Source organism: Nycticebus coucang, chromosome 19 (assembly GCF_027406575.1).
Source record: "Nycticebus coucang isolate mNycCou1 chromosome 19, mNycCou1.pri, whole genome shotgun sequence".
Classification (NCBI taxonomy): Eukaryota; Metazoa; Chordata; class Mammalia; order Primates; family Lorisidae; genus Nycticebus; species Nycticebus coucang.
Window position 1 is genome coordinate 36,660,540 of NC_069798.1, and position 13,246 is coordinate 36,673,785.

At 35.6% G+C, this 13,246-nt stretch overlaps 1 protein-coding gene across 7 annotated transcripts in view; it reads left to right on the forward strand.

Annotated features, from left to right (window-relative positions):
• LOC128571651 (phosphatidylinositol 3-kinase catalytic subunit type 3-like) overlaps positions 1-13,246 on the forward strand; it is a 189,507-nt gene that overhangs the window by 86,178 nt on the left and 90,083 nt on the right. For all 7 annotated transcript variants that reach the window (XR_008375948.1, XM_053571250.1, XM_053571253.1 and 4 more), the window contains one exon: positions 8,445-8,512. Coding sequence is in view for 6 of the 7 variants with exons in the window: in XM_053571250.1 (XP_053427225.1) it covers positions 8,445-8,512 (68 nt within the window). In the remaining variant the exon portion in view is untranslated. The remainder of the gene's footprint in view (positions 1-8,444; positions 8,513-13,246) is intronic.

Consider the following 13,246-nt stretch of genomic DNA (forward strand, 5'->3'; position numbering starts at 1 on the left):
TACGTAAAGTAACTCAGAAAGTCAAATATCCTGTGGTCTTATAAATGGAAACTGATAATGTGTCTACATAGAGTATAACAATAGATATTGGAGACTTAGAAGGAAAGGAGGGGGTGAGAAAGTATTTAATGAGTACAGTCTACATTATTCTGTTGATAGTTACACTAAAAACCCAGACTTCACCACTACACATATATGTTCTTATAACAAAACTGTACTTTGCTTCCTAAATCTATAAAAAGGAAAAAAAAGAAAGGTGGGGTGCAATGACTCATGCGTGTAATTGCAGCACTCTGGGAGGCTGAGGTGCCTGGATTGCTTACACTCACAGGTTTGAGACCAGCCTGAGCCAGAGAGAGACCCCACCTCTAAAAATAGCCATGCACTGTGGTGGGCGCCTGTAGTCCCAGCTACTCTGGAGGCTGAGACAAGAGAATCGCTTAAGCCCAAGAGTCTGAGGTTGCTGTGAGCTGTGATGCTATGGCATTCTACCAGGGGCTGCAAAGTGAGATTCTGACCCCCCCTACCAAAAAAAGAGAAAAAGAAAAATATTTAAAAATAAGAGAGATAATAGATAGAAAAAGTTCACTTGCTTTTTTATTCCTTTTAGTCAGATTTTAGTAATGACGGAATGCCTCTTTTTTTAACTATTAAATATTAAACTTTGCATGTTTGCATGCCTCTTGATATAAGAACTATTTTTTTTTAATTTATTTTTTATTGTTGGGGATTCATTGAGGGTACAATAAGCCAGGTTACACTGATTGCATTTTTTAGGTAAAGTCCCTCTTACAATCCTGTCTAGCCCCCAGAAGGTGTGGCACACACCAAGGCCCCACCCCACTCCCTCCTTCCCTCTCTCTGCTTTTCTTTTCCCCACCCCTCCCTCCTTCTTTCTACTCTCCCCTTCCCCCACCCCTACCATGACCTTAATTGTCATTAATTGTCCTCATATCAAAATTGAGTACATAGGATTCATGCTTCTCCATTCTTGTGATGCTTTACTAAGAATAATGTCTTCCACTTCCATCCAGGTTAATACGAAGGATGTAAAGTCTCCATTTTTTTTAATAGCTGAATAGTATTCCATGGTATACATATGCCACAGCTTGTTAATCCATTCCTGGGTTGGTGGGCATTTAGGCTGTTTCCACATTTTGATGATCGTAAATTGAGCTGAAATAAACAGTCTAGTACAAGTGTCCTTGTGATAAAAGGATTTTTTTTCCTTCTGGGTAGATGCCCAGTAATGGGATTGCAGGATCAAATGGAAGGTCTAGCTTGAGTGCCTTGAGGTTTCCCCATACTTCCTTCCAAAAAGGTTGTACTAGTTTGCAGTCCCACTAGCAGTGTAAAAGTGTTGCCTTCCCTCCACATCCACGCCAGCATCTGCAGTTTTGAGGTTTTGTGATGTGGGCCATTCTCGCTGGGGTTAGATGGTATCTCAGGGTGGTTGTTGCGTGACCAGAGACGCGAACGAACAGCAGCTTTGCCGTGGGTGTAAACTCGCTCCTGTGATTATTAAGTCAAGAAACAGACTACACAAAATGAGATGGCGTGTAGCAAAAATCTTTATTCCAGGTTTTGACTTTATACTTTTCTAGTCACGTACACACTTAATCTGTTATCTATTAGTTTCATCATTATCTTATTTTACCTATCTGAAATTAACTTGAAAGGAAATATTTTGTTATCGTATCAATATAATCACCTTTGTAGTAAACCTCTTCTTCTAAACATTGACTAATTCCTGAACAGGTATGTAAAGAAAGATCACAGAGAAGAAAGTAGCCACAGGGGAACAGAGTTAATAGAAAAATATCTTCAAGCATTCACTCAGTTTACTCAGTATAGAGTAATGACTGTGTCTTTCCTTCAGGGCAGAATACCTATAAACCTCTGACAATATGTTATTAACATACGTCAACCCTCTGGCCCGTATTTCTGAGGAAGGACAGCATGCCCTTTGATCTCAAGGCTTCACGGGGTGTACAGCTTCAGTGAAATGGCTTATGGAATGTTTAACTCCAGGCAAGCCAACTCTGCATGTGTCCCGGGGGGTCCAGGTCCCTTAAGCCTCTGGAAGAAAAGCAAGTTATTTTAACTTACACTGAATTTACTTTGTGGGCTTGATGTAGGATATGTTTATTTCTAAATATTATCCTACAGTGCTTTTGATTTGCATTTCTCTAATAGATAGGGATGACGAACATTTTCTCATATGTTTGTTAGCCATTCGTCTGTCTTTTTAGAGAAGGTTCTATTCATGTCTGTTGCCCACTGATATATGGGATTGTTGGCTTTTTTCATGTGGATTAATTTGAGTTCTCTATAGATCCTAGTTATCAAGCTTTTGTCTGATTCAAAATATGCAAATATCCTTTCCCATTGTGTAGGTAGTCTATTTGCATGGGTTGTTGTCTCCTTAGCTGTACAGAAGCTTTTCAGTTTAATGAAGTCCCATTAAACTATTTAACTGAAAAAACGAATTTTTAAATCATAGGATCATAGAATCCTTAGATGAGCCCTTTACACCATCCACTTATAGTTATTTTGCTCTTTCAAAGCTAAGATACTGATTCATTCATTCATACGTATTTTTTGAGCTCTTACTGTGGACCAGAAACTGTCCTAGGTGCTGAGGTTGTTGCAGCAGAAAACAAAACAGTCACAATCTTTGTCTCATGGAGCTTACTTTCTATGATTGGGGTGGGTGATAGTCAATAATATTTATATATAGTAGAAGAGATGATGATACCTATCTTCTATTGGTAAAAATAAATGAGAGAAGGATGATAAAGAAGTTTTGGGTTGGGGATAGTTACAGTCAGGGAAGGCTTTGCTGAAAAAGTAACTTCTGTGTAAAGATGAAGCACGTGAGAGAATAATTCCCATGTGGCTGTCTAGAGGGACGGCACTCAAGCAGAGGGAAGCAAGTGTAGAGGCCCTAAGACCAGAGCTTAAGTGCATGCGTTTGTGAAACATCCGAGACTAGCATGTCTGTTCACAGAGTGAGCAAAAGTGAGCATGGCAGATCTGACTCGAGAGAATTGAGGCCAAAGCCTCTAAGATAAGACAACTGAGGAAAGTTACGTGATTTGTCTGTAGTCGTGCAGGGAGTCTGAAGTAAGATTTCTGCTTGTGAAGAAATGGCTGCCTCTTTTTCATTCTCCTCATCTAGTGGGGTCATAAAGTTCTGGCACCAGGTTTGCTTTCAGTGTCTCAGACCCTGCCCCACCATGGAAAGTCCTCTCCCCCATCCCAAAGGAGCTGGAAAGATGTTAGAAGATGGCTGTTGAGAGATTCCTCTGTGAATCTATTTTCAGCTGTCAAGTGGCATCCACACTGAAACAGGTGAAACATTATCAACAAGGTCCTCGGATAGAAAATTAACTGGTTTGGTAGAAGAGCTGGATTGAGCTGCTGCTGGGTTCATGCCCTTTTCAGGTTGATGATGCTGCTGCCTGGTTACCCCTGATGGCAAGTGCAGAGCCAGCAAGGGTCTTTCTTACAGCTTACACTACCATCCCAAGGGACACAGCTACGTCACTGAATTGTTAATTCACATTTGTACTTGGTTTCTCCTGTCTATCCACAGACGACAAATACTTAAACATATTATTTTGCAGGAAAAATTTTTGTTTATTTTTCAAAAGTGTTGAGAATTAAATAAAGACAGTGTCAGAGAACCAAGAGGTTTAACTGTTAAGAGATATTCATAAAATTTACCCAAGCAAGGTAGGGTATATGCCAGATTTGGAGAACTGAACGCTGTTCATCTGTCATCCATATAGTGCTTAGAAATCATCATCAGTTAAGTCCAAGGTCAGGATCTGTGATTATAAAATGCATTTCTGACCTAAAACAGTTCTTTTTGCAGATGAATATGATTTCAACTCAGGACCTATCCAAATGAGAGATTTTAAAATGTTTAGTTTTTTTCTATTTTTAGACATCTAATTATGTAGATTTTAACTTTTTCTAACCTCTTCTAAACATGCCAAATGCTGGCAAAGAGAATTGGGTTTTGAATGTTCTATCACTTGTAAATATAGCAAAATATTTTTAAACACAGATATCCTGAGTTCATTTTATTGGTGGACTCAAGCAATTTATAGCAAATTAGTCCTTTCAGAGAGCTCAAAAAAAAAAAAAAAAAAAGAAAAGAAAATAGAGACAATTGGATATCATTTTATGCAGGGCTTGTAGACCATTGGACTGAATGAGTTTTACTTGGAAGCTAAGCTACATGGGAATAATTCAGGTGAGATATGTTGGTGGTTAAGTCACTTGGCTTCCATTCTCATTCTGGGAAGCTATGCTGAGGATATTGTTTTGTAAATTGTACATCACCTGTCATTCAAAACTTTTAGGCTAGGGCGGTGCCTATGGCTCATTTGAGTATGGCGCCAGCCCCCTATACTGGAGGTGGCGGGTTCAAACCCGGCCCCAACTAAAAACTGCCAAAAAATCCAAAAAAACCTTTTAGGCTAAAAATAATAATTGTTTTTATATATTTCTGATATTTCTCTTTTGACTGATAAACTATCTTTGTTAAATCACTAATTAAGCCACTTTACTCTCAGAATCAAGTGGAAATCATTTGAGTAGCGTTTCCCTCCTCTCTCTGTTGCTCAAGTAATAATATTGCAGAAGCATTCATCACCTTTAAGTTAATATTCAACCAAGCTAAATTCATTTTCTTCTTATCACGACTGAAGATACTGTCATTCTTGTCTTTTTCCTGACATCTGAGCAGTGTCTTATGTCTTTCCTTATTTCTTTCTTGCAGTTTTAGAAACATTTTACCTGTCCTTGCTAGATATTAAAAAGAAGGCAGGAAGTCAGTTCCATTGTCCAAATAATGGACATATTTTATAAATTCCCATGGGTTATTGACGGTGTATTCTCTAACTATTGGACACAGAAGTCACTAGAGCAAACTTATTAATTGTAATGTTGAAATCTTTTTTACTCTGTCCTAATGTTTTTTCCTGCTTGAGCTGTGCATGAACTAGGTTAAAGTTCCTCTGTATGACGGTGGAATTACAATTTCCCCATATATTTATGTTAATATTTGCTTTAAATATTTCGAAGTTCTTTTATTAAGTACATTCAAGAAAACGGAATCTTTTGTCACTGTTTAGTAACCTTGTTTATATCTAATAATACTTTTTACCCTAACACTTGTTTTTTCTGAAATTAAGAGAGCTTTGTCATGATTAGTATTCACTGGTATACCTTATTGGTCCTTTCCTTTCAATGTTTGTAGCCTTACATTTTAGTTTTAACTCTTGTACACATATAGTTAAATTTTATTTTAATCCAGTTTAACATTATGTTTTTAAATTGAAACTTTTATCCTACTTGTTTTTATTATGATTACAGCTGTCTTTGGATTTATTTTACCATCTTATGTAGTATTTTGTATACTGTTATATATATATATATATTTTTTTTTTTCTTTTTGCCTATCTTTGGCTGAATCTTTCTCCCCTCCCTCCACTTCATCCCATCTTGATATTTAACTCCAAATTACATAATATTACTGTTATTATTGCATACACTCAGTAAATATTTGGAGACACTTATCTCTAAGGATATCCTATCTCTGATTTATAAGATGAGATCATTTTGTTTTTTCATAAAGCACACCTTCTTTAAATTGCCTTAAAATTTTAGAGCATTGCTCATCTAAGTTGAGTGTAAAAATTTACAATACACATTTCCCATTTCATGATTTTTTTTTTTTTTTTTTTTGGCTGAGGCTGGGTTTGAACCCGCCACCTCCGGCATATGGGGCTGGCACCCTACTCCTTTGAGCCACAGGTGCCACCTCCATTTCATGATATTTTTAAAGTTAATTCTTTCCTACTTATGTTCTTTAAATAATCTCTATGAAAACATTTTGGATTAAAATACATACTTCACTATATAAAAGTATAATGTCCTTGTTATATAGGCAGAAGATAAACTTTAGGTCTAAATTCTGCCTGATAAGCTCAGGGATTCAGCGTGACATGCTGCTTTCTTTTTTTTTTTTTTTGGAGATAGAGTCTAAAGCTGTCAGTGTGGGTAGAATGCCGTGCCGTCATCATAGCTCACAGCAACCTCCAACTCTTGGGCTCACACAATCCTCTTGCCTCAGTTTTTCCAATTTTTAGTAGAGACGGGATCTTGCTTTTTGCTCAGGCTGGTCTTGAACTTGTGAGCTCAAGCTATCCACCCACCTCAGCCTCCCAGAGTGCTAGGATTACAAGCGGCAGCCATGGCTCCTGGTCACATGATGGCTTGCTGATTGAGGAGTTTCTTTGTTGGCTTTTGTTGCACATTTAAAATATAGAACTAAACCTTTAGGTCTAAAATTGGAGATAAAATCTTTAGCTGAAAGCATTGGCACATATACTTTGTAATAACAATCTCTTGATTATGTGCTCACTTAAAACTCCTACTCCAATGAAACTTCTAATCCATTGATCTCTGCCCTTTTCTTTGTTCACCAACCTTCTTTAATATTTGCTTTTCTCTAAATACAGCTTTTATCCCATGGCTCATCATTTTAATCATTCTCTTATAGTTCCTCTGGCAAAATCTCAGTTCTTCTTAGTTAATAACCTAGTTCTAACTTAGTTAATAACCTAGTTTCTCTACGCCTGAATATTGCTGAAGAAAAACACATAGCTTGGCATGTTTGTGTCCCTGTAAATTCATGAAGACAAACATCATATAAACACTCAATGCTCTCTGCCAACTTACATTTCCCTAAGTAGGTTAATCTCCCTGCTCTGCAGAGATTTTCTCATACATACTCCACTCTGTTCTTCATACCCTGCCTCCACGTCTTCGGATAATAATTCTGCCTAATACTTAATGGAAATGGAAGAAAATAGAAGTCACTAGGTGAGACTAGTATTAGTTTCCTATCACCAAATTTATAGACGAGAATCCCCTCCCATACTTTCCTTCCGTTTCTTTGCACAGAAGAAACACAACTCCTTTCAAAAATGTGCTGTTTTCCTGATAGGAATATTCAAGTGTTCTTAAGTGCTTTCTATTTTAAAAATTAAAAAAAAAAAAAACAAAACAAAACAGAGAAACAAAACAAAGCTCTCCCTTGACACCACATCCCTCAGAATATCACATTTTCTTACTTTCCTTTTCAAAAGAATTATTTATATGCATTTTTTTCCTTCCTTTCCAGTCTTTACTCCATGTCATTCTGGCTTTTGCTTAAAACTTATTTTGCTAAGTTATTAAATGACTTGTTGTTTTTGATTATGTACTCTTGCAGTTCCTTTTAGAGTACTGAGCAAAGTAACTAACTTTCTTCTTGAAAATGAGCTCATCTCATGGTTCAGGTGATACATATATCTCTTGTGTTCCTCTTCATCTCTCTTGCTTTTCCTTCTTAGTTCCCTTTATCAGCACTTTCTCCTCTGCTTGATATCTTAATATTCTTCAGGGTCCTCTTCTCTTCTCAATTTATACTCTTGCCCTAGACTATACTAATAAAATCAAATTTATATTTCTAACTCAGATCTCTTAGATATGAGTTTCATATTCATATATTCAAATACCTACTTATCTCCATTGTATATCTTGCAGGTATTTCAAACTTATTATTTCAAAATATAACTCAATCCATAACCAGCTCCTTGTCTAAAATTTCCATCTGTGAAATAACAAATCAACCTATTTGCTAAATCCAGAAATTTGAGAATTATTGTCCGTTCCTTTCGCTCCTGTTTCCTATCCATCTGCAGATCTTGTTCATTATGCTTCAGTGTATTTCTTTAATTTGTCTCCTCTCCATCTGAACTCTCATTGTTCACTCTTCTAGACTGCTATAAATAGCATCCTTACTGATCTCAGGTCCGTACTCCTCAGACCAGCCAGAGTCATTTTCATAAAACGTAAATCAGATCATCTCACCCTCCACTTAGGATCTTTTGTTGGGTATCTTTAGCTTTTAAAATCAAATCCATACCCAATAATAAGTGTGTGTTAATTTAAAGGTCACATCATTTGACCCTTTCCTACCTTAATAACCTCTTTTACTTTAGTATTCACTGTATTTTAGCTATATTTAAAGTTCCTCATACAAGCTAAGCTCAGGCCTCGGCCTGAATATCCTGTCCTCATTGCTGCCTTTTCTAACCTCCAAACCTAAATTATTTCTATGACCATTTCTTTAATGTCTCTCTTCTCCCCAACAACTACTAAGCTCCAGGGAGACTAGGAGCTCTGCAAGGAGCTGTGGCATTTTAACCTCTTATATATTGTCTGGTTTAGAATAAATATTGGATGGACGGATGGATGGATGAAATCCTGATCTATGACATAAGGTATACAGATAAAAACTGTATAGTAACATACTGACTTGCTTACCTCACCCCTGTTAATAGTAGATGGTAACACATACACATTTCTTTTCATTCTTTCAGCAAGATCTCTGTACCTTCTTGATATCAAGAGCCTGCAAAAACTCAACATTGGCTAATTATTTATACTGGTATGTGGAAATAATTTTCTTTTTTTTTTTTCTCATTGCTCCTAAGGACTTTTCTTTATGCTGTAAATGTAAAGATAGTTTAAGATGTGAACAATCATCAAAAGTCTAGATACAGTATTTATATCTAGCTGTATTCATTTATAGCTGGGCTTATAGAAGTGTTTGTTTCCACCCCTGTTCTCTTCCCTATGCTAACTTTCCAGGAGCCAGGATGTATGTAGGCAAAGTAATGAGTATTTTCAGTTTGGTATCTGGTGTCCTTTTATGCTATTTAAGTAGTGTGAGTGTTGTACTTCACAGTCCATCAGGAGTATCTATTTTCATATTATTTACCCAAACATTGGAATCATTTAAAAATAGGAAGTAGGAATTCAGAGTTACCTTATCTCATTTTAAACATGAGGACACTGAAGCTGAGGCTTTCTTTAAATAAACTTGTTAGGACCTGACTTACAAATACATCATTTTTCTACCATTTTGCCATCTGCAGAGAATTTCAGGGACCTCTTTTCATTTGTCCCTGTGCGGTTAAATGAGGTGAGCGTAAGTATCTTTATTTTACATGAGAACAATGTCCTGAATGAGTTGGTGAAAAGAGGAACTGAGGCATAGAATGTTTGACGCCCTGAGCCAGTCATATAGTAATATGAAGAATGGCTTGCTGTATCTGTCACAGAATTCTAAAGGGTGAATGACAAATAATTTAAGCCAATCAGAAATATTTTAGTTCAAGAAATGCAACCACTAGGATTAAACACTAGTTAAGAGAGACTTATCCAGTTTTACAGAATAAACAAAGGGCAGAACCATCTGGGTAAGCCCTAAGCTTTACCTGAGGCCTTCTTTACATTTGACAGAATACTTAAAACGAAATATTATTTTTTAAACTTCTGGACATATTTGCAGTTTTTTAACTGTAGAAATGATCTTTGATCTAGTATTGCTATTCTGTTTGCAGCCTTAACTTAAATGATACAAATTAATAGATGACCATTCTAAAAGCAAGTTGAGTATCCAAATCCAAAAATCTAAAACATGAAATGCCCCCAAATCGGAAACTTCTTAAATGCTTACCTGGTGTTCAATAAAAATTACTTATTGATTGGAGCATTTTGGTTTTTGGAGTTTCAGATTTGAGATGCTAACTATATAATGTAAATATTTCAAAATTTGAAATCCAAAACCCTTCTCCTCACATGATTTCAGATAAGGGATGCTCAACTTGTATTTTTGAAGAATAATGAGGCATTTTGCTTTACATGAAATTAGGCAAAATACTTTCATGCTTTAAACTGGGCTTAGAGAAACTCTTCTGTGGGTCAAATCAATCTTTAATTTCCTTCTCTCTCTAAAGATATTATTCTAAATATTGCCACTGTGGCCAAGAAATAAGTAGTACACCAGACTAAACCAAAATAGTCTTTTAACACACATGTTCCTTATTTACATAAGCAATAATTATTTATTTAATCTTTTATATTTCTCTTTATAGAAAAGAAAAACTGTTATCAGCCATCTTAACTAAATCAGTCATTTTGTTTTTCCCTTTTAGAGCCTGTAACTCCCTCCAATCCCCATTGGCCTCAATAGTGAGAAGAAAAATAGTTCCTTGGTTTTACTTTAGCAGTTTAATATATAATATTCATAAAACTACATTTCCCTCACATTCAATTTCAGTACGTTCTTGAGAATACACCCTCAGAATGTTTTGGCTAGTATTAATCACTATTTTTTTTATTAAGTTTACTTTGAAATTCTCATATTACCAAATTGCTGCTTTCTCTTTTTAATGTAACCTGTTGCTTCCTGATGTTCTCTATATACCATTGTTACTGTGTATGTCTGTTCACTGTATTATGGAAAAATATTTTTCACAAAAATATAAATATTTAAAAGAGAATAAAGAGAAAAAATGTTTGGGGTGTATTGCTTTATATTTGAGTTTTTCTAAAGTTCTTAGGTATTTTCAAAATTGAGATTTTAAGAATTCCTTTATAGATATTTTCGTTTCCTTGCAATATTCATAGAAACTTTTCTCTGGCTCAGAACTTAGTAGAGAGTAGTCACTATTGTGAGTTTAAGGGCTTGTATGTGTGTATATTGACTGTTTGGAACTTTGAAATTATGTATTTTTTGGATTTGACTGTAGACCAGGTTTCATTATAAAATTCGAAATTAGTTTTGATAGAATTTTTCTTTGATCTCTTATTGTAAGTAGGAAGAATTTACAAATCATTCTGAAAGCTGACACACAGGAAATCTATTGGATGAACAGTTTCCAACACGGCAGCTATTTCTGTTCAGAAACACCACTTTGTTAAAAAAACATAGACAGTAAAGTACAGCCTGAGTTCCTAGTCTTATAAGCATTCTATCAAATTTAGATATGATTTGTGTTTTCCTACTATATCTCTGATTCACTGAAGCAATAGCACATGCTGTATCTGCTTAGTCTCTAAGGAGTAATTGTTTTTCCCATATTTACAGTCTGCCTACTACATATTCAGAAAAACTCATGGGGAGAAAAGTTATGGATGTGGACTCTTGACTTTTATAGACTTTTTTTGGTTTAAAATGATCCTTCTTTTCCTTTGAACATGGACAGAATTGTATAAAAATAATCAAATGTAGGAATTTAAATGCCCTCTCATTCTAAACTTATTCTAATATAATGTTTTACAATATAAATTTTAATTGTATCATTTCCTTTTGAACATTTGAACTTCTTTTTTTCACTTATTTCCTTTTTAGTGATTTAAACAGGATTCTTGCTATAGATAAATCCTGAGGGGCTTACAGATATGCCAACAGTCCCTTTAAAATGAATAGTGTCAACCTTTTAAGCCACAGAGGGGACTTATAGTCTCCAAACTGTAAAATGTTTGACATCAGTATCTATAAATTGTTGCAGTTTTTTATAGCCATTCCAGTGTCCTGAAATTGAACGTAAACTTTGGATGCTTTGACATGTTTTCTATAATTTTTAAGACCTCTCAAGGTAATAAAGGTTATTTACTCCACAAAATTAAATAGCCAGGAAACAGGTAGCCCACTGATGTTATCTTACAACGGGTAACTGGACAATTTGTCTGCATTTCTACTTTAAGATGACAGTTTTCCAAGGAATGCCTTAGAGTACTTTGTCGAACCTAATTTATTGGTGTGAACAAAAAACTCAGAAATGATTCAAATCTAGGTCTCCTAGTCTTGATATCTAACCTTGTCTTTCCTATTTGAAGATAAGATTGTCATTTTTATTTTAGATAGACTTTTTCTTTGTGACAGAAATTTGGCTTGAATGACTTTTGAGAGGTGTTGACCCTTACCATGAACATCAATGTAACCAGAAATCACTCAGCCATAATAGTGCTTGGTGGTCAGAAAGACCTGAACACAGCAATGGGCCTGACTATGGTGGTCATCTGTATGTTTATTTAGGAATGAGTTTGCCATATAAACATACAGGAAAAGATAACTGAATATACTAAAATAACCGAATATACTAAGATACTAAAAGATAACTGAATATACTAGACCAAGCAAGGACTTTAACTAAAGGTTATGGATCGGATTTGAATAATACTATATTGACAGTTACACAGTTTAGAACCACTGCCTTTTTGACATTCTTTTTTTTTTTTTTTCTTTTTGACATTCTTAAGCGCTGTCCCGAAATGACCAAACATTCTGGAATGCCATGAATAGGAAATATGAGCTTATTTCTTAACTGTTCTTAGCTTAATCATCTATGCAGTGATGGAAGTGATCTTCTGTGGTGTGTATAGCTACTGAGCACTTGAAATGTTGATAATGTGACTGAAACTGAATTTTGAAATTTATTTTAATTTAAATAATTAATTTAAATTAATTTAAACAGGTGTGGTTCTAAGCACTAAAAGACATTCTTTTTTTTTTTTCTTTTTTTTTTTTTTTTTTATTGTTGGGGATTCATTGAGAGTACAATAAGCCAGTTACACTGATTGCAATTGTTAGGTAAAGTCCCTCTTGCAATCATGTCTTGCCCCCATAAAATGTGACACACACTAAGGCCCCACCCTCCTCCCTCCATCCCTCTTTCTGTTTCCCCCCCCATAACCTTAATTGTCATTAATTGTCCTCATATCAAGATTGAGTACATAGGATTCATGCTTCTCCATTTTTGTGATGCTTTACTAAGAATAATGTCTTCCACTTCCATCCAGGTTAATACGAAGGATGTAAAGTCTCCATTTTTTTTAATGGCTGAATAGTATTCCATGGTATACATATACCACAGCTTGTTAATCCATTCCTGGGTTGGTGGGCATTTAGGCTGTTTCCACATTTTGGCAATGGTAAATTGAGCTGCAATAAACAGTCTAGTACAAGTGTCCTTATGATAAAAGGATTTTTTTCCTTCTGGGTAGATGCCCAGTAATGGGATTGCAGGATCGAATGGGAGGTCTAGGTTGAGTGCTTTGAGGTTTCTCCATACTTCCTTCCAGAAAGGTTGTACTAGTTTGCAGTCCCACCAGCAGTGTAAAAGTGTTCCCTTCTCTCCACATCCACGCCAGCATCTGCAGTTTTGAGATTTTGTGATGTGGGCCATTCTCACTGGGGTTAGATGATATCTCAGGGTTGTTTTGATTTGCATTTCTCTAATATATAGAGATGATGAACATTTTTTCATGTGTTTGTTAGCCATTCGTCTGTCGTCTTTAGAGAAAGTTCTATTCATGTCTCTTGCCCATTGAT